We start from the raw sequence: 24,267 nt of genomic DNA, 5'->3' as shown, positions 1-24,267 counted from the left end.
AAAAGTACAAGGTGGAAGAACTTGCCCTACCAGATATCAAGATCTATTATCAAAATATTTAGTAAAGAAGACAATATAGTCTGGGCACAGGGATAAGTAAGGGAGCAGAATAGAGGGCCCAGTCACTGGCCTGCCCATGTTTGGAAACAAGACAGGGCAGAGATGATGTTACATGCCAGTGGGGAAAGGGTGTTCTATCTGATAAATGAGTGCTAGGAGCAACTTTTATCCATATGGAAAATACAAAAGTAGATTTCTACGTTGGATCAGTCCTGGGTGAATTAAAGAACTTAAAAAAAAGCACAACTTTAAAACAGAAGATGAAGAGATAGAAAATTCTTTGTGACTTTAAGATGAAGAGTTCATTTAAAACACTGCAAATAAAACTTGTGGTTCGTTTAATTTTAAAAGTGTAATGTTGACTAGTACATTAAAATTCACTTTTGTACAACAAAGGCCATGAGAACAAAGTGAAGAACAAGCCATAGGCTGGAAGATAATATTTGCAATGAATACAATATGTAAAGCAATCTCCCAAATTATTAAGAAAAAGACAACATATGGGGGAAAATGGGCAAAACTATCAATTCACAGAAGAACTCCAGAAGGTCAATAAAAATATAAAAAGATGCTTACTCTCACTATTAAAGAAATACAAATCCAAACAACAATGAGATACCATTCACACCCACCAGATAGCAAAAGTATATGTCAATGCCAAGTGTTAGGAAAGATGTTAAATCATGGAGTCTCATTCACTGCTAGTGGAACTGTAAGTTGATCCAAGTACTCCAGAGAGCAATTTGGCAACAACTAATACAGCTGAAGATGATCATGTCCAGAAATTCCACTCCTAGGCATATAGTCAAGAAGACATGTATTAAGATGTTCACTGCAGTACTGGAAACAACTTAAATGTCCATCAACAAGAGAATAGATAATTAAATTGTATTCTAGTTATACAATGGAATACAACACAGTATGTGTCAGCATAGATACAAATCTCACAATTGCAATGCTAAAGGAGAAATGAACATTGCAGAAGATAATGATACTATAGATATGATTATACACTATATATAAAGACATGAAGCAAATAAGGCAATATGTTAATATTTGCTGAAGCCGATGTGGCCATCATTCGTGCTACCCACCAAATATTTCCGGCTCTCGGCCTACCAGGACCATCGTAGGATTCCATTTCCCCACCCACTTTGAATAAGGAGCAGCCTAGAGATTTGCCTTGGCCAATGAAATGTGACTGGAATTGACTTATGTTTCTGGCCTCCTGAGCCAGTGCACAAAAACTTTGGCAAACATGGCAGCCCAGAGACAAAGCTTCTGTCCTCCCCAGTCCCTGAGCGAGCATGACACCCCCAGGCAACCCTAGAAGGATGGGAGGATGAGTGGGAGACGAGTACTGTCAGCCACTGAGGTTTGGGGGTTGTTTGTTACTGCAAGTCTACCCTAGAGAATAGAGCTGGAAAACGGGTCCACTCCTATTCACTGGATCAGTCTCTGATTTTATCTACATGTTGAAATATTACCAAAAAAATTTGTAATATTTTTAAATTGGACTGGGTTTCTATTTCTTCATTCACAAAAATTCTCTGTACTGGCCTGCACAAGGCCCCTCTCTTAATTTATTAACTTTTGTGTTTTCAAAAAGTACCTCTGACTTGGGATGGAAGCAATGTGGAACTGTAGGAGCCTCTTGGTAAGAAGGATGAATGGCGGAAATCATTGATTAAGCCCAGATTTCTGGGTGAGCCCAGATTTCCTCCAGTGCTGTCTGCTACCATTTCCCATCAATTCGGGGAGCCAGAAACCCAATGAGAAAATCTTAGCTTTTCTCCAGAGAAATGTAAGCAAGAATTTTGATGAATGCAACTGTCGTTGATTCTTTGTATGGCTTTTAGAAGGATCATTTCACCCTTTGTTTCCAGTTCTCTGCAGTTCACCTCTGGGAGAAATGTCAAGAAAACTTTCCCACACCTCATGGCTTCCAGGTTCCTTTTTAGTGCTGCCTGCAAGGCCCACAGGGAATAAAAGCCCCAGCAGGAGGAGGAGGGGCAGCATGGTGGGAGAAGGAAGAGAAACTCCGTTCTTGGCCAGTTGTGCTCCGTACTGTGCAGACACACAGGCAGCGCCTGGAAGTCACCGAGAAATGCAATGCCTTTGAGAAGTTCTGTGGAAAGAATGACATCATGACCAATCACTCCCCCACCCCACCTTTTTTCCAGTGGGAGTGAGAAATAAATAGACTGACACATTTTCCAGTCAGGGAGCCATTCTGGACAGCACGTTTACCTTGGCACAGGAGCTCAGGTGGGGCTGTGAGAAACCTTATCTGTGCTTGCCTGGTAAACAAGGAGCCTGCAATCTCCCAGGAGTCTTGGCCACTGAGCAGGTGACCGCAGGAGGCAGGTGAGCAGAGCAGGTGAGCAAGGTGAGCCCCGGGCCCAGGAGCACGCTGTGTTAGGTAAATATTGCCCTAACTTGATTGATGGACTCACTAACTGTCTGTTTGTTGCCAAGAGAAATGCCATCACCACCAAATTCAAAGGTAAAATTCCTGTCCCTTAAATCTAGGGTTCTCAAACTGTCATGTGTTACTAGGTCACCCAGGAAATGCCATTTAAATGCAGGTTCTGATTCAGCAGGTTGGGATGGCTGAGAAAATTGCCTTTCTAACAAGCGGCTGGTGATGCCGGGGGTGGTGGTCTGTGGACCACTCTCTGAATTTGCAAAGTCTTAATGCTCAGATGATGGTATGCATTTTACACAGTCAAAATAGTTACTGATTAAGGAGCACTGATGCAGGTTGCAGGTGCTGTACCAGATGTTTGCTATCCTCTAACTCTTCACACCAACTCTGCAAGGTGGGTGTTATTATCCCCGCCCTGCCCCCACCCTTTGGCTGGCAAGGAAATTGAAGCTAAGAGAGGTTAATTCATGCATTATATGTGTAATTTCCAAAAGATTTCCTTGCTACCTTCCCTCCTTTCACAGTGATCTGACATAACCCAAAGACAAAAGATAATAAACGCCTGTGGTAGAGACGGGCATTGTCTGCTGGTGGTGATCGGCCCTCTTGGCACCTGGAAATGAGTAATTTCATCTGTACATTGTCAGGGCCAAGCTCAGGAATTCAGAAATCCTGGTTATCAACGTTTGGCCTAGGAGGTCCTCTCTTCAAAAGAGAGTTCCTCCAAAAGGGGGACAAGACTGGTTTTCAGATCCCTCTGGTGCTGATGTGTTCACCCCTAGGACATACAGTTGGAGAAAGTTATTAATACCAGGAGGAGTTGCTTTGATGTGTCAGCTTGGAAAGAATGCCTCGTAAAGGCCATTCAGAACTCCAGGAGAACAACAAAACCAAAAAAGCCCCAGCTCGTGGAAATATCAAAGTGAAGGCAATTATAACCAGACTGACCCACCTGGAGGTATTTAAATACCTTGAAGAACTGTGGTGTGTCCTTGCAAAACCCAGGCAGCTTCCACGTAGAAACTTGAGTCATGTCTGGATCACAAGGAGTGAGGCGGCCTGACTGGCTGACCCTGGCCACTCATTATCATCAGGAAAACGTGAGGACAATGTGATACTCTTCCTCCAGCCCCTTGGAAGACCTGAATTTTGGTGACCACTCAACAAGTCAGGCTGCTCCAGGGCCCCATTAACATTACAACCTCATTCCTGGTGGTGCCAAGATGCAGCCATGATTTGTGGCTGTATGATTTGTATTGCCATGATTTGTATTGCAGCGTGGGGAGGCCAGATTTGGGCCCTCCTGGAAGTCCATGGCAACTCCATCCCTGGGAAGTTGTTGCACAGAAGAAAATACAGCACCAAGTCCCAAGACAAACTGAAGGCCTCCAAAGAAGACATATGTAATTTTGTTCTTTACATTTTACATCTTCGCAGAAAGTATTCAAGTTTACAAAAACCACATAAAATAGAACAAAGTTTAAAAAATAGAATATAGAGGGAAAGGAAAAATAATAGATAACAGAGGATAAAGTCCAGTGTGGCTACTATCTTATTGCTGTAAGCTCCTGTATACTTTCAAATCCAGCACTGACTTCCCAACCCACAAAGCAAAAGTTCAAGAAATGCACGTGTAGCACTGCACCCATGATAAGAAAAACCAGGCAGCTGCTGTAGAGAAGCACATCTACTCCCGATGCTGAGGCTCCCCATGGGGCCTCATGAGAAAGAATTGGAAGACGCAGTGGAAGGCCACCGAGAACATCCCCAACAACAGCCCTACCGTACATCATAGGGAGTTTCCCGGGCTGGAGTTTCCTGAGATGGTTCCTGTGACATCCCAGTGCAGGCTACTGGCCATGCCAATGCCTGGTCCAGCGAGAACAATTATAGGAGACTCCAGAATGACCTCTGCTGAGCTGGCTTACTCCTAGGACAAAACTCAGAGGAAAGAAACTGCTTTGGGAATCTGAGGGGCCCTGCCTCTCTGGGAATCTGAATTCAGGCTTCTCCCCAGGTCTTGTGCCAGCTTTGCTCTTTGCTTTGGGAGGGAGTCCTTAGGGTTTCCAGCAAAGCTGCAGTCATTGAAGACAGAGGCATAGCACATAGCCCATGCACAGGCCAGGCCCATGGTCTTCCCATCGCAACCTCTGGCCACAGAGTAGTCTCCAGTCAAGCGAGGCCGAGGAGAAAGAGGGACTAAGTGCTGGTCCTGGGTTCACCAGTCACTGACTGTGGGAACTTGGGAAAGACAACTCCTCTCTGTGGGCCTTAGTTCTGTCGCCTGTGAAGGGGAGCAGACGAGCTACTATCTGATCTGTCTTTTCGTGAGGATCCTCCTGGTTGCAGAGCTCTTCAGTGCATGGCAAGCTGAAGACAGGCAATGAAGCAGGGCTGGAAGTGTTGGAGTCTGTGGAAGACATGAAATGTGTCACCCAGATCCCCCTTCTACGGAGGGCCTGCTGCCCAGCTGCGGGTGTGGAACCAGCAGCCTGCCTCCAGCTCTTTGTTCCTTCAAAGTCTGCCACGGCTGCAGAGAGCTGCCTCCCATAAGACCATGCCCTCCCAGGATAGCCCATGCTGTGGATTGAGTGCAGCAGGGGAATAAAGGCCCAGCCACTTTGTCCCTGTGCAGATCACTCTGAGAGGTAATATTAGCTCCAAAACTCCTCACGGAATTGGCCAAGATTTGTTGAGCCTGCATTTCAGTTAGACTTCTTTTTCTTTCTTTTTTTTTTTTTTATTATACTTTATGTTCTAGGGTACATGTGCACAACTTGCAGGTTTGTTACATATGTATACATGTGCCATGTTTGTGTACTCACCCATTAACTCGTCATTTACATTAGGTATATCTATTCCTCCCCGCCACCCACCGACGGGGCGCCCAGTGTGGTGATGTTCCCCTTCCTGTGTCCAGGTGTTCTTCATTGTTCAAGTTCCGGACCTATGAGTGAGAACATGGTGGTGTTGGTTTCTGTCTTGTGACAGTGTGCGAGAATATGGTTTCTAGCTGGCATCCATGTCCCTGAACAGGAAGGACATGAACTCATCTTTTTGAATGGCTGCATTAGTATTCCATGGTGTGAATCTGCCTACATTTGTCTTAATCCGTCACATTGATTGACATTTGGGTTGGTTCCAAGTCTTGCTATTTGTGTCGATGGCTTGCAATAAACAAACGTGTGCATGTGGTTTTTACTAGGCAGACAATGACTTATAGATCTTATGGGTATTACCCCAGTAGTGGATGGCTGGGTCAAGATGGTATTTCTAGTTCTAGATCCTTGAGGAATGCGCCACACTGTCTTCCACAATGGTTAACCTATGTTTATAGTCCCCCTACCACAGTGTAGACAGTGTTCGCTATTTTGCTCCAGCAGCCTCGTCCAGCACCTGTTGTTTCCTGACTTTTTAATAGTCGCCGATTGCTAGATGGGGTTGAGATGCTATCTCATTGGGTTTGGGGGGGGGTTTTGATATTGCAATGTTCAGCTGATGGCGAGTGATGAGCATTTTTTCATGTGTGCTGTTGGCTGCATATATTGGTTTTCCTTTTGAGAAGAGGTGCCGTTCACTATCCTGTTGCCCCACTTTTTGATGGTCATTGGTTTTGATTTTTTCTTGTAATTTGATTGAGCTTCTTTTGTAGTGGGTTCTGATACTTAGCGGCTTTGTCAGATGAGGTGAGAGTTCAGGCAAAAGTTTTCTCCCCATTCTGTAGTTGCCTGTTCACTCTGTGGAGTTTCTTTTGCTGTGCAATAAGCTCTTTAGTTGAATTAGATCCCATTTGGCAAGTTTTGGCTTTTGTGCATCCCCCCGCTCACCCAATGAAAGTCCTTGCCCATGCCTATGTCCTGAATGGTACTGCCTAGATTTTCTTTTAGAGTTTTTATTCTACCCAAGCCAGCTTCTTCCTTCTTCTTTGCACAGGTGTTGGTCCCAAAACCTGTCTTGGCATCTGCTTCTGAAGAACCCAATCTGCAACAGAAGCCAAGCACCCAAGCACAAAGACTTGCCTGGCCTATGATCTTTGGAACAAACACCTGAGCCACCGTGGACCCAAGAGCTAGAGAAACAACCAGCATGGATGGTCTGCCAGCACCGCTGGCCACAGCTGCTACTCAGTGGCCGTTCATCACATGGGAAAGGGACATGACCCTCTTCTCCCCAAACCAGCCCCCTCTTGGCTTTGTTTTTCCAGCAGATGATGTCAGTTTTCCAGTCACCCAAGCTCAAGATCTCCAAGCCTTTCCCAAGTTCCTTTCCCTTCTGCTCCTACATCTGAACAGTTGCTAAGTTTTGAAACTCTACCTTTGCATACACCACCTCCCTCATGGGCTACTGCAGCAACCGCACGAGGACCCCTCCCTCCTTACTATAAGATACTCATCCCTGGTGCAGGTCCTGTCACTGTGATTCCTGCTGGCACTCCCCACCATATGGGTCACTGCTCTGTGGAAGGAAGGAATGACAAATTGGAGTCACACCTGTTTCCCCGAAGTCATTGGGAGGTGTTCGTTGCTGCTTGTTAGAAATACCCAAACACAAACAAAAGGTGGTAAAACAATGTGAATTGGATGAGAACCTTCTGCTTCTGTTTGGATTGAGGTCAGTGTTACTTCCTTAGCGTAGACCCAGAAAACAGAGCACTTGTTCAACTGAGGAGATGCCCCTGGCACGTAAGTGAATGTGCTTGTATGGACATGTGGAGGTCTCAAGAACAAAAGAAGAGCTGGGCAACATGCTGGCACTTGATACCCAGGTGTTTCTTAATGTTCCTGTTGAACAAATAGCTGCAAAATGCTGAAGGAAATGCCCGCTTCCCTATGTACAGAGGGCTAGCTGCGAAGTTAGGGCACCATACATTCTAGTCGAAAGAGGACTAGTATAACCTCCCCATTAGGCCACACAAATGCCACAGCTGTGTACATGTAGCCAAGGTGTCAGCAAGGTGTCAACAAATACTCTAAAATGTGCTGGAAAGAGAGAGGGATGGAATATCAACCATTCTATCTGGCATCATTCTCTGCTAAGAGAACAGGCTTGGCCTCTCAGAAACCAAGAGAGGGCTTTGCTGCCTTTGCTATGTTTTCCTGTTAACCAGCAACAACATGAAATCATTCATTTGGGTTTCCCTTTCCCTTCTTTTTACTGTTCTTCAAGTAGGCCCAATAGAGGATAATTTACTACTGCACTTTTCTGTCAAGGAAGCTGAATGTTTGTCATGGTTGCACAATACTTACTGCGCCATAAGCGGAGGGCAGGAAATATCAGGTCCATTTTACAGAGAAGCAAACTGAGCCCCAATAAGTGAAAGGAACTGGTGGTTCTCTTATTAAGAATGCCTGGCAGCCTCATATCTGGTGTTTAATCCATTTACTTTCTTCTTTTTAAATGGAGAAATTACTAAGCATCGTGGAGGATTAGGGTCCTGGAGATGAAGGCAATAAAATGAGGATAACGTTGGTGAGTGGGTATGAAGGTGCCCTCTCTAGGGTGGAAGTGGAAGCCGAGTGGGTCAACGCTTTTATTGGTACAACCTGCAACCATCCCAGATGAAATAATCGGGTGATATCATTCCCACCTGTTTGTCATTGGTAGCCCCCCCCACCGCCCCCACCCCTGGGAAGACTCAAATACACAGAACATTCTAGCTTTTTGCAGTAATAATATCATGGGCATTAAAGAAGAAGATTAGAGGCCGGGCGTGGTGGCTCAAGCCTGTAATCCCAGCACTTTGGGAGGCCGAGACAGGTGGATCGCGACGTCAGGAGATCGAGACCAACCTAGCTAACACGGCGAAACCTTGTCTCTACTAAAAAACACAAAAAACTAGCCGGGCGAGTTGGTGGGCGCCCGTAGTCCCAGCTACTTGGGAGGCTGAGGCAGGAGAATGGCGTAAACCCGGGAGGCGGAGCTTGCAGTGAGCTGAGATCCAGCCACTGCACTCCAGCCTGGGCGACAGAGCGAGACTCCGTCTCAAAAAAAAAAAAAAAAAAAAAAGAAGAAGAAGATTAGAAAACAGCTTCAGGTGCATCACCTTCTGTCTTTCTTGTGTTCCTTTCTAAGAGGAGGCCTGGACGAGAATGAACAAGAAAGCCAGGCACTCACTAAGGAAAGTGCAAGCCAAGGCTCCTACCTGGCTGTGCCTCTGAAATCACCCATCCAGGGCCCTTGGTGAAGCTAGGAGGTGTGGGTGGCCAGTTGCCCCACCATCTGCAGCACTTGGGGGTAGTAGGGCCACCGGCTCTGCCTGAGGCCAAAATGTGCCACACTGGCTGCTCACTGGGCTCTGAAACCCTGCATGTAAACCACCCCTGCAGCCTCAGCAAGCATGTGGAAAAGTCTTTCTGCTGTCATGACTTGTCCTGGCTTTTGCTGAGACTCATACAGGACTTACACCCCCGGGCAGGGGTGCTGAGTACCCAGGGTCTCTTTGGTCTAAAGCTCTGTCGAAAGAAAGAAAGGAAGGAAGGAAGGGAGTGGAGGGAGGGAGGGAGGGAGGGAGGGAGGAAGGAAGGAAGAAGAAGAAGGAAGGAATGGAAGGAAGGAAGGAAGGAAGGAAGGAAGGAAGGGGAAGGAAATGGTATGCCCAGATCTTTTTTCCCTCTTCCATAGATCAGTGGAGTTAAACCGCTAAAAGTGCTATGATCACATTAGATCTAGGGACAATAACTCCAATCAGATCCCTCCAGAACTGTGATGGACAAGGAAAGTCACCTCACAGTGTGCCCACTGGATGCACCCACCCCAGCCCTTCCAGGTGGTTCCCCCTTTCTCTCTCTCATCATGACATGGTTTCCCCTCAGGCTTCTACCATCAACCATCAATCTGTCTTCAGGACCAGAGGCTTTCCTGTTACCCACTTACCCTGTCTGCAGTGGCACCGTGAAACTGAGGCCTTTGAGGTGCTGCCTGCATGTCATTCTCACAATAGTGTGAATTCATTTGTCAGATCAAGTTCTCTTGCCTGGCAGCTGCCTGGGCTTAGAGAGCTGCAGGATGGAAGTTTCAGTGGAAAAGAAAAGAGTGGTTTTGGGGCTTTGGAGGCTGTTATGAAGCGAGTGTGGGGCTTCCTGAGTTCAGTGGGTGCCTGGGGCCCACTGAAGAGAAGTGTGAAACAAGAGGGGTTGGAAAGGGGAAGTCTCAAAAGACAAATTTCACATACATGAAATCTGACCTACTTAACACTTCTGCTGAGGCCCCACCTGGCTGGAAGAGAAATGCTGATATTAGCTCAAATAACATAGAGGTGAGGGAACCTGGATTGATTTGGCTAATGGAAGTAACAGACTTTTCTTTCTGCTAGAAATTGTGTGCACAGTCCCTTCCACAGAGCATGAGGCCTTTTCCTCACGAAGAGTTATTCCCTTCAGCATGTAGACTTGGAGTCACGGGAGTGCCTCTCCCAAGGTCTAGAATAGATACTGCTGCTGCCCACCCCTAGTTCCTGGGACACACCTGGCCCTTTCTGACCCCTACACCTTGGCCAATGGTGTTCTGCTGGCAGGACTGCCCTTCTCTAGCTTCTCCCCATCCTTTGAGTCCAGCTCAGTTGCCATCCCTTCCCTTTAGCTATTCCTGCTACCATTCTTTCAACAGATATTCCGAGTGCCTGCTAGATGCCAGGAACTCTTCCAGTGGTGGTGACACAGTAATACACAAAACAGACCCACGCCTTGCCCTCGAGAGCTTCTCTTCTGTCAGTCAGCACCCCTCTCCCAGTCCCTTTGCCCAGGACCGAACTAATCATATCCTCTCCCATGCTCAAGTGAGTCTACTGCAGCAGTTATTGTATGGTATCAGAGAGAGTGGCATCTTGGTTCCCTGGTTCCCCAGTGCCTAATGCCTTGCCAAGCACCAGAGGCAGTCTCTCATTTCTTTAAAAAAGAAACTCAGGGGTAGCAATTTGCATAGGAAGGGCAGAGGCCAGGGGACTTACCTCAAAATGCACTTGCTAGCATGTGTGACAGTTCTACTTAGTTTTGTGATTTTTTTTTTTTTTTTTTTTTTTTTTTTTTTTTGAGACAGAGTCTTGCTCCACTGCCCAGGCTGGAGGGCAATGGTGCAATCTCAGCTCACGGCAACCTCTGCCTCCCGGGTTCAAGTGATTCTCCCTGCCTCAGCCTCCCAGAATAGCTGGGATTACAGGCGCCCACTACCACGCCTGGCTAAGTTTTGTATTTTTAGTAGAGACGGGGTTTCGCCATGTTGGCCAGGCTGATCTCGAACTCCTGACCTCAGGTGATCCGCCCACCTCCGCCTCCCAACGTGCTGGGATTACAGGCGTGAGCCACCGTGACCAGCCTTAGTTTTGTGATTCTTTGAGGGGATCACTAATGCAGTTTAGGGAATTTGTCTTACAGCTACAGTGACCTTGCAGGCATGCTACCATCACACAGACTGTGGTTATCTGGGATGGTTACAGGGAGTTATGGAGACAGAAGAAAACTAAAGGTCTCCTAAGCTGATTCTTTGGAAATGCCAGCACCTCTCTGGTACACAGTGGGTACGAATGCCTGTTAGAATTGTGGTTGAGAGGGCAGGAGGGTGTAACATGGATCCAGCTATCTGATCCTGAGGCTGGGTGCCATGTGGGTGTGAAGTACACCAGGGGCTCCAGCCAGCAAGTGCTAGCTCGGGTTACAGTTAGGGAGCTGGCAGAGTGTTCAGGCTGCTCTCCGGTGCATAACACGCAGCTTGCTCCTCCAAGAAGAGCAACAACACAGCTGCCCCTGGAGGAAGTTAGCAGCATCCTGTGTACTTGAAAAGAAAACCGAAAGTATTTCTCTTCACAAGAAACTATTGTGTTTCCCTCTTTCTTCATAATCCTCCCCCATTCCCCACCGCCCCAGGTATGATGGAGTTTCTCTGGTCCAGAGTTGTGGGTAAAATAGCAGGAGACGTGGACAAAGTGGTACGAAGGGAGTTTGTGCTGGGCTGTGGTCCGTGCTGTTTGTCTAACTCAGGGAAGGTATCAGCCTATACCCCAAGGAGGACTCTGCTATACGATCTGCATCCTGGTGATAGTAACCTCTCTTTTCTGGCTGTTGAAGTGCATTCCTGTGCGGATGTGGAAAGAGAGAAAGCAAGATACAGCCAGGGCTAGGACAGGAATGTGAGTATTTCCTTAATTGGACATGAGAGCCTTGAACTGATTCCAGTTGGAGTGTTTTCTTTTAGGGCCTGGACCCTAAAGATTTCATACAGTTTTCTTTGTCAGAAAAATCCCTTTGGTTCAAAGGCCCCTTGATAGAAATAAAGAAAAAGCCAGGACTGAATTTCTTTGATATTTGGGAAGGCAAGAGTTTATGAGCTGCCAGATCTCAGGCTTCTTTCGGGGGCAATGAAAGGATTCTGGACTGAAGGATGAAGGCACCTCCTGCGCTGCCACATGGGAAGAGGGGCCACTCGCTTTAGGGTGGGCTGCAGAGCCCCGATGGTAAGGACATAAAGCACTTTTTTCTTGACGCTTTATAGAAGCAACTTATCTCAGCCCTACTAGACCCTGAGGCCTAAAAGAGAGACTTCTATTGCCTGCTTTTAGTGCTTTCCATGTCTCAGACCCAGAGAGGTCAACCCACTTGCCTGAGGACTTACAGCAAAGTAAGTCAAAAGGCTGGAGGATTTTGTCTGGTAGGTTCAGGTTGCTTTGTGTTGTTGACTGCTAACTCACTGATGACCAAAATAGGAGGTTCACACTCTCGGGCCTCATTCATTCTCTGTGTGGCCAGTACCCAGCTAGGTACTTCCTGGGAGGCACCAAAGACAGAGGAACTCATGACGGTGAGAGAAGATGCTTGGACTCTGCGACTGCAAGAGTGGCCACCAGGTACAGCATCACTACTTGCCTCTAAAGTCTGCTCCCTAAAAGCTAGACATGTCAATCAAGGGACTCCAGGAGGAAAATGGGGCAGTTTGTGATGGCAATGAGTAAAAAACTGAAGCAGATGAAATCAGCTCTGCTAAACCCCCTCTTTTCTCAAACACCTTAAAACAAGCCCTGCGTCTGCTCAGTGCTTTCCAATTTACCAAGTGTTTTCATAACATTATCTCATTTCATTCTCACTTCAACCCACACACATTCTTGCCTTTTAGATTTCTTATGTACGCAAATGAGTTTCACCGAAAAATTGGCTAGAAACTTCCCTTCTCCTACTCACTTTTTTTTTTAACCCCAAGCTTCTTTAAGAAGCTCCCAGATTCCCAGGGTGAGAAAGTTGTTTATCCTGCCAGCCCTGCCCTCCTGGATGGATCCCAGTGGTCCGGGTCTTTGCTATTGGAACCAGCGGTTTTGTATTCAGTTCATAGTGTAGCTGTGAAAACAAACAAAACCACAGAGGCATGGTAAGTGTGGTATGGTGGGGAAAACATCAGCTTTGGAAACAGCAAGCCTCAGAGTCACATTTTGGGTTTGTTTTTTTTTTTTTTTAGATGGAATCTCACTCTGTCCCACAGGCCGGAATGTAGTGGCGCGATCTCAGCTCACTGCAACCTCTGTCTCCTGGGTTCAAGTGATTCTCCTGCCTCTCAGCCTCCCAAGTAGTTGGGATTACAGGCACCCACCACGACGCCCGGCTAATTTCTGTATTTTCAGTAGAGGTGGCATTTTACCATGTTGGCCAGGCTGGTCTCGAACTCCTGACCTCAAGTGATCTGCCCACCTAGGCCTCCCAAAGTGCTGGAATTACAGGCATGAGCCACCACACCCTGCCCAGAGTCACATTTTGGTTCAGCCATTTGAGAGCCACGTGGCCATGGCCAAAGTAGTTAACTTCTCAGAGCTTCTGTTGCTTCATCTGTGAAGTGGGGGCAATAGTGCCTCTGTCTAAGATTGTTGTGAGGCACAGGTGTAGTAAGAAATACCAGTGTACCTCAGCATGTGTTGCCCCTTCCCTTCTCCTATTTTCCTCCCCAAGGTCAAATAGCTACTTCGTAAAGTCCTTTATTAGTAACCAAAATACCAGCTTCACCACCATTAGGCAAAATAAATGCAATACTGTCTTTTTGCAACCCAGAGGGAGATGAGAAGTGGGAATGTGTTGCTTAATGATCTTTTTCTTTGAGACAGAGTCTTGCTCTGTTGCCCAGGCTGGAGTGCAGTGGTGCGATCATGACTCACTACAACCTCCACCTCCCAGGGCTCAAGCGATCCTCCCACCTCAGCCTCCTGAGAAGCTGGGACTACAAGTGTACGCTGCCACGCCTGGCTAATTTTTTAGTTTTTGTAGAGACAGGATTTCACCATGTTGCCCAGGCTGGTCTCAAACTCCTGGGCTCAAGCAATCCTTCTGCCTCAGCCCTCCGAAGTGCTGGGATTACAGGTATGAGCCACCGCACCCAGCTGCTAAATGAATTTAGATGGAGACTTTTTTTTTAACTAGATGAATGAACTTGCTACCTGTCCTGCATACACAGCATCCTTGCAGCTGAGGTAACTCTAATGAGATCTTAAGTTCATTGCCTTTATTCTTTTTTTTTTAATTTGTATTTTAGGTAGGTAAGAGAAGGTGCTGGCAAAATGGATGTATGTAATGCCAGAAAGCAAGGCAATTCTGATTACACCTGGATTTCTATTGAAGCAAAATTGCAATTCAACTCTTTAGTCTCCAAAGACAAAGACAGGAGAAGGGAAGGAATGCAGAGGGCTCTGATTGGGTAATTAGTTCACTGATCTGCATCTAGTAGATGTTTAGTAAATGTTGGTGATGGACTGTGGTGGTTTACAGAGTCCAGACATTGTGTTTGACCTTTGCTGCTGACTTCTTGGCAAATGCAGTGCAACATGCAGTGTTAAAGTGGAAAGAACATCTGACCAGCAGTCTGAAGACTGCATTAAGTTCCATCTATACCACTTAATAGCCTGGCGACCTTGGACATGCCATTTAATCTCTTAGGTGTCTTCTCACCTGTAAAACGAGGAGACTGGGACAAGGTGATTTGGAAGGTCTCGTTCAGCTCTAAGGTTCTGGGGCTGTAAGTAACTTCATTCGTTTGTTTCTGTTTCTTCATTTATTCAAAGGCAGTAGGGACAGAAACCTATCTCATCGGGTATTTGGAAGAAATGGTCAGTGTGCATGTTGAAATACTCTGTATCTTTAGAGATATGAAGGAAAGGCAGTCAGCCAGAGCTATGTTAACAGAGGGGGAAGCTGAGTATGCCTACAACCTCTGACTTCCAGGCCCAGCTCAACGTCTTTCTGGCTGTGTGATCTTTGGCAAGCCTCCTAATTTATTTTGGCCTCAGTTTACATATCTGTGAACTGAGGACCGTAAGTTGTGCTATGTTAACTTTATCACTTTCTTTTGAAAGCCAAGACAATGAAATGCTTCAAAAACAACAACAACAACTACAACAACAGAAAAACATGCAAGGCATCATATAGACTAGAATAATTGAGAAACAGCATGCTAGTCATGGTTGCATCAAAGCTTAGCACCATGCATCCCATATTTTCTTTTGTTTTTTTTTTTTTTTGAGACAGAGTCTCACTTTTGTCGCCCAGGCTGGAGTGCACAATTTCAGCTCACTGCAACCTCTGCCTCCCAGGTTCAAGCGATTCTCCTGCCTCAGATTCCCAAGTAGCTGGGATTATAGGCACCTGTCACCATACCCAGCTAATTTTTGTATTTTTAGTAGAGACGGGGTTTCACCATGTTGGCCAGGTTGGTCTCCAACTCCTGACCTCAGGTGATCCACCTGCCTCGGCCTCCCAAAGTGCTGGGATTACCAGGTGTGAGCCACCGTGCCCAGCCGCCTGCCATATTTTCAAATGAATGGATGTGTCATTGTGATTCCAGAGGAGAAACAGAAAATGTAGACTTGGGATCACAACCCCAGGCTTATTTTCTACTTTAACTTACTGACAGAGATGAACTTTAGCTAAAATGGGCATTAATAAGTTTCCCAAAGCGTAGGCCTCAGGTAATTCCCTCAATGCACCCCAATATAGAGGATTTTTCCAGACGCCACATAACAGCTGGTGGAGGCCTTACTCCCCACCCTCTTCTCCAAAATAAGGCCATTTCAACATTTAGATATTTGGGAAAATGGGGAGGGGGGAAATAGCTTTCCGAGTTTTGAAAGCTTCACATGGCAATAATCATAAACACGTAAAGTATGTCTGTTATGTGTAAAAATGCCACGACAGTCTTTGATCCCAGCCTCACCAGAGATTGCTACTGGGAAGAAATGGCAGAAGGCTTCATCCTGCCCACCCGGGGTCTAGTCCAGACATTTTCCTCCGAGTGCCAGGAAGTCTCAGCCTGGAAACTAGCTCTCGAAGCATTGGCTTCTCTTGTGGCTGCCTAGATGACAATGTGTCCCACCTGGCCAGTGACACACTGAGAAGCTTCCCCACCCTCTGTGCAGGACACCAACAATAACCCCAGCCCTGCAGCATCTCCCGTTTAGCACCTCCATCAGGCACCACCCCCAGAGGAAGAGAATGCGGTTAGCTTGGGAGGTGGGGGAATTTCTCTGGTTGGAGCGGGAAGCCAGGGGCTTGTCATGAAGCTGTGTTTTCATAGGAAGCACACTATTTTTACTCAGGTTGTACATATAAGCATTTACGTGATTGAAAATAGCCCAGTTATTTTTAAATAAATTATTCTCATCAATTCTTATAATTTTTGTTTGGGCTGCTTTTGCGGGGACTGATGAAAATTATGAGGGTCTTCTTTCCTGGCTTCCTTCAGGGTCCTACCCCTCTTGAACCTTCACCATTAATTCTGTCATTCTTTTGCCTAAGATAAGCTATGCGTTTCCACTTTCAAGCACCTATATAGGGATTCAATACACTCACTGCCTTTCTTTTAAAGAGCTGATTAACTTCAAAGCCGATTTAATTTTGCTTAGTTTTTGATCGCCCCGCGCCCCCTTTCCCCAGCCTCGATACATGGGTAGGTCAGGATTCTAAAGCCATTTTACAGGCGTAATTGAAGCGGAAGGCCACAGAGGGGCAGCGCTGGGTCCGGAGTGAGACTCCCATCATGTGGCTCTGGGGGGCTGCGCAGCTTTGCCTTCCTGGACAGACGCCCGGAGCTGCAATTCCTGGGCAGTGTGGGAGGCGTTCGGCTAAAGCTCTTTGTTTCTGCTGTCATGAGCGACTCCTCGGAGGAGACGCGGGAGTCAAGGATGGGGGACGGCGCGCACACCGCCCGCCCGCACCCCCTGCCCCCGCTGCGGACCGTGCGTACTTGTGTGTGTGTCTCCAATGGAAAAACCCTACCCAGGACGACACCACATCCTTGCTCCCACAAATAAAACCTTCCACGGAACTCAGGGCTGCAGACCAGCCCTTCGCAAGCCAACGCGCCCCGTGGGCACTCGATCCCCCGGCTCCGCGTCTCTCCCACCTTCCCATCGCTTCTTCTTTAACCATGCTCTTGTTTACCCGCGCTGATCGCAAGGCTGCGGGCGAGGATTCCAGGGAGAGGCCTAGTCAGGGGAACAAACGCTTCAGAGGGGTCCCGAGGTGCGGGCTGGGGGACAGCCAGCGGATGGGAAGGAGGGCGCTGGCGCCGGGCGGCCGGGGTGGAGGAGTGGCGCGCGCCCTACCCCTGCGCAGCGCGGCCTCCGCGCCCTCCTCGCGCCCACTCCGCCTCGCTGGAGTCCGGGATGTAGGCGGAGGGGGTTGTGAGTGGGAAGCGGCGCGTACGTGGAGTCCGGGCCGGTGCGGACGCGGAGTCCGGGCCGGTGTGAGTGAGCGCGTGTGCGCGTGGGAGAACGGCGGGAGGGGGCCGGGCTCGGAGCCGCAGCGAACCACGGCCCCGGGAGCAGAGCCGAGCGCGCCCCCGAGCCGCCGCCCGCCGGAGCTGCGAGCGCTGAAGCCATTCATGATTTTGGTGACGTTATTCCAGGAGTGGGCGAGGGAGGGCGGGGCCTCTCGGGGCCAAGCCCCGCCCCCGCCCCGATAAATACGGCTTCCCGGGTTCTTTGTGGGGCTGAGAGCTCAGTGGAGAGTGGGGAGTTGTGTCCGCGTTGCCGACGCTGCTGGCCGTGGGGCTGTCCTGGGAAGGCGGACGGCGAGCGCCAGGTGCCCGCACTAGGCCGCCTGCCGTGCCTGTCTGCGCCCGTGTCATCCTCACTCGGGACGCAGGGACCGTTTTTAAATCACAGGGGCGTGTGTCAGCCTGCCCTAGGACTTCATGTCTATATATTTCCCCATTCACTGGTGAGTACCCTGCGCCTGCGGCGGGCGTCCGTCTGGCGGCGGTGGCTACGGGTCCGGGCGCCTGCTTCGTGCCGGCTCCGGGTGCGAGGGCGGCCGGCGGCGCGGGCGCTCAGCGCTAACCCGCCGCCCGAGCCCGTGCAGGAGTCAACGTCAAGGTTGCAAAGGTGGGGGTGGGGGGAGGGGGTGCTGAGAACATCCAGACAAAGGACGTGAACTCGGAGCCCTCACCCAAGTGACGGCCGGAGGGTTTGTATTGGTTGGCGGGGGAGCCAGGGGTCACGTGTGAATCCCCCCCCCCGGGTGAAACCCCCCAATGCGGAGAGCTGCAGGAGGCGCGCGCCCCGCTTGGCGCAGGGGGCTCCTGCTCTTCCCGGGCCCCTCCTCTTTTTCTTTTTGTTTGCATGCAAGTCTCAACGTTGAGGCCGGCTGCAGCGGGGCTGAGCTGGTGCAGCCGCCGGGTTTGCAGAGCTCCAGGGGGTGGGGGGCGGGAAACGCTCTCCCCACACGTAACCCCACTAAAGCCACAAGCAGCAGGGCACACACTGCAGCCTCTCAACCCCTGCCCTCTCCATGGCCCCTAAAAACCGACGCACATTGGTGGGGACCGGGACTGGGAGGAGCCGCCTTCGCCGTGCTGTGGGGGAAGGAGCCCGGGCCGGGCGCGGGGCGTCGGAGGTTTGCCCCGGACTAGGGATCGGAGCCAGGAGGGCTGCAGAGAGAGGCAGGCCCCTGGCTGCTGGCACTTCCTTGCCGGCGGTTTCTTCCTTCCTGCGCTGGGTTAGACGAGAAGCGGCCGGGGGCGAGCGCTGGCGGCCCCGGAGCGCGCACTCAGGTGCGGACGTGGGGAGCTCGGCCTCGAGTCTCTGGCAGGCGCTGAGCGAAGGGAAACCCGGCGCAAGCCTCGGCGGGGTCCGGCCTGGCCCAGGAAGCGGAAAGTTCATGCTTCTCGCTTCAACTTTTCGGGCCGGCGCCACAGCCCCGAGCGAAGAAGAGCCGCCCCTACGTCAGGCTCTTCGCCCTGTGGGCGCTCTTCTGGCTCCTTTCTTTGGAGGTCGCCAACAGCCTTTCCAGGACCCGGGAGGAAACTGCCTTTGCAGGGCCCAGCTCCCGAACCTAAACTTGCCCAAAGCCCCTCATCTTCTTAGTCTCCCTGTCCCCATCCCAGCCTGTCAGTGTTTAGAGAGGGGACTGAACTTCCCTCTCTCAACAGTTCAAGTTCCCCCACCCCGAGGCTTGTGTACCCTTCTTGTGGGTGCCCCTCCCTTGCCTCTCCCTAGGTACCTTATTGTAGGTGAGACTTTAAAGGCTGTTGGAGGCTTTGTGCCTTTGGCTGCTCAAAATTTACCAAGGTGGGTGCTTGGGCCCATTAGAAGTATTATGAGAAATTAAGATTTAAGATTATTTCATCGATTAGCACTTTGTAGCTTGCGATGCTTTCGTGCAGACATTAACCCTTAACCTAACTGTGAGGTATGCACTGTTAGCATCAGAATAACAGACAAACAGGACACTTGTGGCTCAGAGAAGTTACAGGACTTGTTCAAGATCACACAGCTCTTGAGGGGCAGAGCCTAGAACTTACTGTTTCTGTTTCTAACCATACAATTGAAGAGGAATCTGGTACCGCTGTTTCCTCAGATATCCCCCCTCAAAACAAAAAAACATTTTTGTTTTAAACCGTGTGCACAGGCACGGTGGTGGAAAGCATTGGGTGCTGTGTAGCAGGTACCTGGATTTGGTGCTTATGTTCAGCATTATGTGCACAGGATCCTATATGTGCCCAGAGCTTGTGCAAGGATAACGGAATATTCGTATCCAGCTTAGAGAGTACAAGGCACTTTTACATGTCAGCCATTGGTGGGCCAACTTGGCCCCTCTGGAAATTTCCTTTGCAATCAGAGTCGGGTATCCTTAAGGCTTTTAATCCAGGGGATGTTTTTCAAGCTGCGAGCAAGCAGCTGCTGTGTCTGGGGCTAGAGAAAGCGGTTGGATGGCAGATGTGAAACTTGTAGAAAAGCTGACCCCTTGGGGCTTTACATGGAACATTTTGCCAAAAGGAGCACCAGAGAGACAGAAATTTAGGAAAGCTGTATGATTGGACTTTGTTTCCCTCCAGTTGACCTGTTATTGTTATTATGTAATAATAATATATAGAGTTCCCCTTTGGAAAATTCATGTGAGGATTATTTTTATTCTTAGTTGGAGAGGTGAAGGGAGATGTGGTTGAATTGGTTTTAATATAGACAGATGGACTCAGCTACCTATTGTTTTGGTCTTTCTAGTTCTGTCATTTAAAGAAACATTCAGGGTCCCTCTGTGCCAGTGGGGACTAGAGTGTAAGAGAGGAGAGAAGAGGTTTGCCTGAGAGGTCTGCAGACAATGAGCTTTGTCTGTTGGGGCTGAGCCCTGGGGCTGTGGGCTTGCAAGGCACTTCCTCAGGGTGTGAGCTTGTTTTTCTGCAAGTTCTGTTTTGAACACCTCTCTTCCTGTCTCCAGACAGTCCCCTGATCCCACAGCAGTGAATGCATGAAGAGTTAGGAATGTGAAAGTGCCTATGTTTGTTGACTTTTGGTCTGGGTTTCTTGGCAGCCCCGACTATCTGAGATCGGCCGAGATGACTGAGGTGATGATGAACACCCAGCCCATGGAGGAGATCGGCCTCAGCCCCCGCAAGGATGGACTTTCCTACCAGGTGAGTAAGTCCTGGCTTCCCTCTTGACTCTTTAGAGCCTAGTGGCTTTTGTTGGGGTGGGGGGACAGACTTGGTTTTGCATCCCAGTGTCACTTGTAAGAGCCATGGACTGTGGCAGGGTCCCCTAATGCCAGTAAGCCTCAGTTTCTTCATCTGTAAAATGGGGCAACATCGTTCTTATCTCCTAAGATTGCAGTAAAGATTCACCATGACAGTGACCAGTGGATGTGTAGAAGGCATTCGTAGTGTCTGGGACAGATAAGGGCTCAGCAAGCATTAGCCATTGTGATGAATTAACCCTACTGGCTCTGTGAACTTTCCCATTCACCGCAGCAAAGGAGCAAGTGATTTGTGTAGTCGATTGAGACCAGAACTTTCCTTCCCAGCCATGCCTGGGGTAGTAGAAGCATTGCTGTCGGGGGCTTCTGCAGAAGGGTGGTCTGGTGGGGATAGCCATGTCCAATGCTGCTTTCTTCCTTGGGTTGATTTTTGACCTGTTGATTCAGAGTTAACATTCAAACCACTTAGAGAGGAAGAGATTTTCCCCAAAGGGAGGCTAGCTCAGGGATGTTATTGCTGGGATCTTGCTTGGAGATCATCCTGTCTGGTGGATCCAAAATGCACAAGGACACAAAAAGGGACCGGAGTGAGCCCTCTGGACTCTCACCCCAGCCCTCTTCTGTGGCTTGCCCTGCTGCCTCTCTACTGCCCCTGGGTGGGGGGGGGAGGGGGCACTGGAGCACCTGCAGTTCCCTCTGGGCTGTAAGCTGGTTTAGGGCTTTGGAGGAGAGTTCCTATGTTGTTAAACTGGGGAGAGGGAGGAGTCTGTTCTTAAGGAAGACTTTGGGGCTAGGGAAGTTGTGTAGGAGGGCCAGTCCAGGGGAGTCGAAAGGGAGTGTGATGGGTCCATGCTACAGACATGAAGGTATGCCCACTGCACACCAAGTACTCTACAGATGCTACTTTGCTCACACCTTACCACAGCTCCCAGGTGGGGATCCTCACCCTGTTCACAGATGAGGAAATGGCTCAGCCTGAGTCAGTGACTTGGGTCTGTCTAACCCCAGAGCCTTGTCCTTCTGCTGTATTGTGTATCCACACCATGGCTTGGTTCCGCTAGGGTCTAGGTTGACTCTGGCTGGTCATTCCTTAGAACTGTTCCAGGGACATTTATTTTGTAAATTAAAAAAAAAAAAAAAAAAAAAAAAAAAAACAAATAGAAAGCCAGGGAGCTAGGGTGGGTGCCATGGAGGGAGAGTAATCAGATAGAACCAAGCTCAGGCAGGGTCACATAACTTCAGACACACTTGGGAGGCTAAGCCTTTGTTTTGTCTATATTGGCAGTCTTGCTGACTGGAAATAAGTAGCCATTAGCCTGAAGGGGGTGTGTGGGGCAAGGGGGAACTGTCTTTCCTACCGTTTGACTTTTCTACCCTCCTCCCCCAGAGTGGGTCTGAGGAATAAAATTGAGGGCCCCCCAGCCTGGTGGGAGGGGTGGAAGTTTCCTGGCCCACCAGCCAGGGGGTTTTGGGTAGCAGTTTCCAAGCCCCTGAGTCAGACTGAATCTCTGTGGTTACAGGTGAGGTTCTCTTTCGGTTCTGGGTTTTAGATTTCCATCACAGAACCTTTCCAAATGCAGTCATCTGTTCGTCTTGTGTGTGCTTTTCATATTTTCCTTTTAAACACATCCCAGGATAAAGGGCCAGGCCCTAGAGGGCAGTTTTCTCAATGCTTCAAGTCCTTCAGGCCATTCTGCAGGACCTGAGACTCAGGGCAGGTGATGAGGGAGGAAGGAGCTGGGGGAGGAAGGACACACTGGGGCTGCAAGGGCAGGAGGAAAATAAAATCGCCTCTGGGTGCCTGACACATCTTGGCACTGCCTGAGCAAAGGATCCTCAAATCTTCCCTCGTGGTGCTGGACTGAGGGCCCAGTTCTCAGAGCCCCCTCCCAGGAAATGTTTCTGCTGCCTTGGTGGGGACCACTCCCCAGTTCCAAAATATCTTACTTGGAACTTCAAAGCACTCTGGTCACAATTTTTCACAACTTTTCTGATTTCAGAAAGGTCTCATGGTTGCCTGGTGAAGAGGAAAGGGAGACTGTAGTATTTAACCATGCAATATTTAGGGGCACTTTCCCTGTGCAACCTGCTGTGCTGGCCTCTGTGCCCAGGGTCCAGGACCCTTGTAAGAACCCAGCATCTACATAAACATCTGGAACACAGGTGGTGCAGTCAATCCAGGTGTGGGACATACAGAAGCTACAGTGAGTCCAGGCACTGACAGCAACAATGAAATCCAGCTGACAGAATCAGAGGGAGGGCAGACTGGGGCTAGGCTTTGAAAGAAAATTAGGACTTTGAGAGGGCAGCTCCATCTCTAAGGTAATGTTCTTGTACCTTCAAACCCCCTGGGCTCGCCCCTGTTTATGCCGGGGGCAGGGCTGTGCAGAGAGCTGGTCTGACAATTGCTGTGTGACAGATATTCTCTGCGCCCACTCAAAGCTAGTACCATCCAATTAGACACATTCCCACCAGAGCTCTGGGGATTGGCTGGGACTGGCACTTGGCTGGAGCCCTTTCCCTGTGCATGCTCCGGCTCGGCTCAGGGCTGGGGGCAGGAGATCTCGGAGCTCTGTTCTTGGCGTTCCTCCTAAGGATAATAATAGTACGTGACTTTTACGGAGACCTGCTTTTCTAAGGAACTGAGAGTGGGAAGGAGACATCAGTCCAGACTTGGCAGATGAAATAGGATCTCAGGCTTGTGATTTGACCTTGAAAACAAAGTCATCAAATAAATGGCACATTGGACTTCGTCAGTCACTTCCCCGCCTTGCAGATCTACCGAGAATGAAGCTTTCCTGATTTCTCTGTACCAGATGTGACCTTTCTTTTAATGCCTGTGGCATTTTATACTTACCAATGATGCCGCGCTGCTTCAAGGATATGGGTTCTGCCTTACCTTCTCTTTGCCTAGGTCCTCCAAGGCAAGGGAGGACTTATCTTCATCTTTGTACCCCACCCCCACCCAAGGTGCCTAAGTGCTATAAGTGGGCGGTGATTGTTTCCATAAAGTTGAGTCTCCTGATTCTAAAGCTGGCCACCTTCTCTTCTGCCTTAGCTTCTGGAAAGGGCCTGCTCAGGCTCATGCCTACCAAGGTTTCAGAGAGATGCCCTTTTAATCCCCTGAAAGATTCAAGGAAGCCCTAGCTGCTGTCCTGGGGGCAGTTAGGGCTGTGTTGCGGGCTGGTGCCTTGGTTTGTAGTAACATTCATTTGGAGAGGCAGTTAGTAAGGGAAATCCACGTGTGCACATTCACTCAACATGAATTGTGACACCCTGTGGGGTGGGTGAGTAAATGGTTACTAGAAAGTGTGAGTACATTTTGGGCAGGCGGGCTGTGGGTGGCGGCCAGCTAACCAGCTGAGTGGGAGGGTCTCCAGCAGGATGTTGATTTCCCTGATGGCAGCAGCTCCCTCTCCACCTCCATCCAGCCTGTGGAACAGGAATTTCTGCTGCCCCAGTGCCTTCTTCCTCACCCTAATTCAAGGAAGCAAGTCAGCGGCTGCTTCCTTGTCTCCAGGGACTCTTAAAAATATGGTGTTGGGGAATGCCTCTGCGACTGGGTCTCCTTCAATGCTGCGCCCGAATTGGCCTGGGCTTTGTCTGGGGAAGGGTCCTGGGAGTTTACCTGTGAGCACCGACACTGCCTCCACCCAAGGGCACTGGGGCCCTGACCTTGCTACTCTAACTTCCTCAGCACAGCAGCCAAGGCTTCTATAGTTTTATCACCCCAGCTAAGGTCTAGATACAGTGTGGCTCCTTGGTTTTCATTTAAAATTGTTACTTCTAAAGCACCTGGACCAAAGTCTGAACACATTATCCCTCCCCAGGCTCTTTAAGTTTCTTTAA

The 24,267-nt window shown here is 49.2% G+C and overlaps 1 protein-coding gene and 1 long non-coding RNA gene across 3 annotated transcripts in view; one reads left to right on the top strand and one right to left on the bottom strand.

Annotated features, from left to right (window-relative positions):
* Positions 1-4,404: 4,404 nt before the first annotated feature.
* LOC108514025 (uncharacterized) lies at positions 4,405-9,452 on the bottom strand. Its single transcript, XR_001881082.1, has 3 exons — positions 9,362-9,452; positions 7,735-7,922; positions 4,405-4,898 (listed from the first exon to the last, which is right to left on the bottom strand). It is a non-coding gene; the product is annotated as an uncharacterized LOC108514025 (long non-coding RNA).
* A 7,914-nt stretch (positions 9,453-17,366) lies between these two features.
* The window catches only part of LBH (LBH regulator of Wnt signaling pathway), a 28,538-nt gene continuing 21,637 nt past the window's right edge, over positions 17,367-24,267 (top strand). The window contains exons 1-2 of one of the 2 annotated variants that reach the window (XM_017850049.1): positions 17,367-17,667; positions 20,257-20,359. In XM_017850049.1, the coding sequence (XP_017705538.1) occupies positions 17,642-17,667; positions 20,257-20,359 (129 nt within the window). In that variant the 5' untranslated portion in view covers positions 17,367-17,641. Of the gene's footprint in view, positions 17,668-18,062; positions 19,017-20,256; positions 20,360-24,267 lie in introns of those variants that run through there. The other variant, XM_017850048.1, reaches the window with a different exon arrangement.

The sequence above is a fragment of the Rhinopithecus bieti genome, unplaced genomic scaffold (genome assembly GCF_001698545.2).
Source record: "Rhinopithecus bieti isolate Rb0 unplaced genomic scaffold, ASM169854v2 scaffold_33446, whole genome shotgun sequence".
Taxonomy (NCBI): Eukaryota; Metazoa; Chordata; class Mammalia; order Primates; family Cercopithecidae; genus Rhinopithecus; species Rhinopithecus bieti.
The sequence above is the reverse complement of the archived record's forward strand: the minus strand, read 5'-3'. Positions and strand labels throughout refer to the sequence as shown.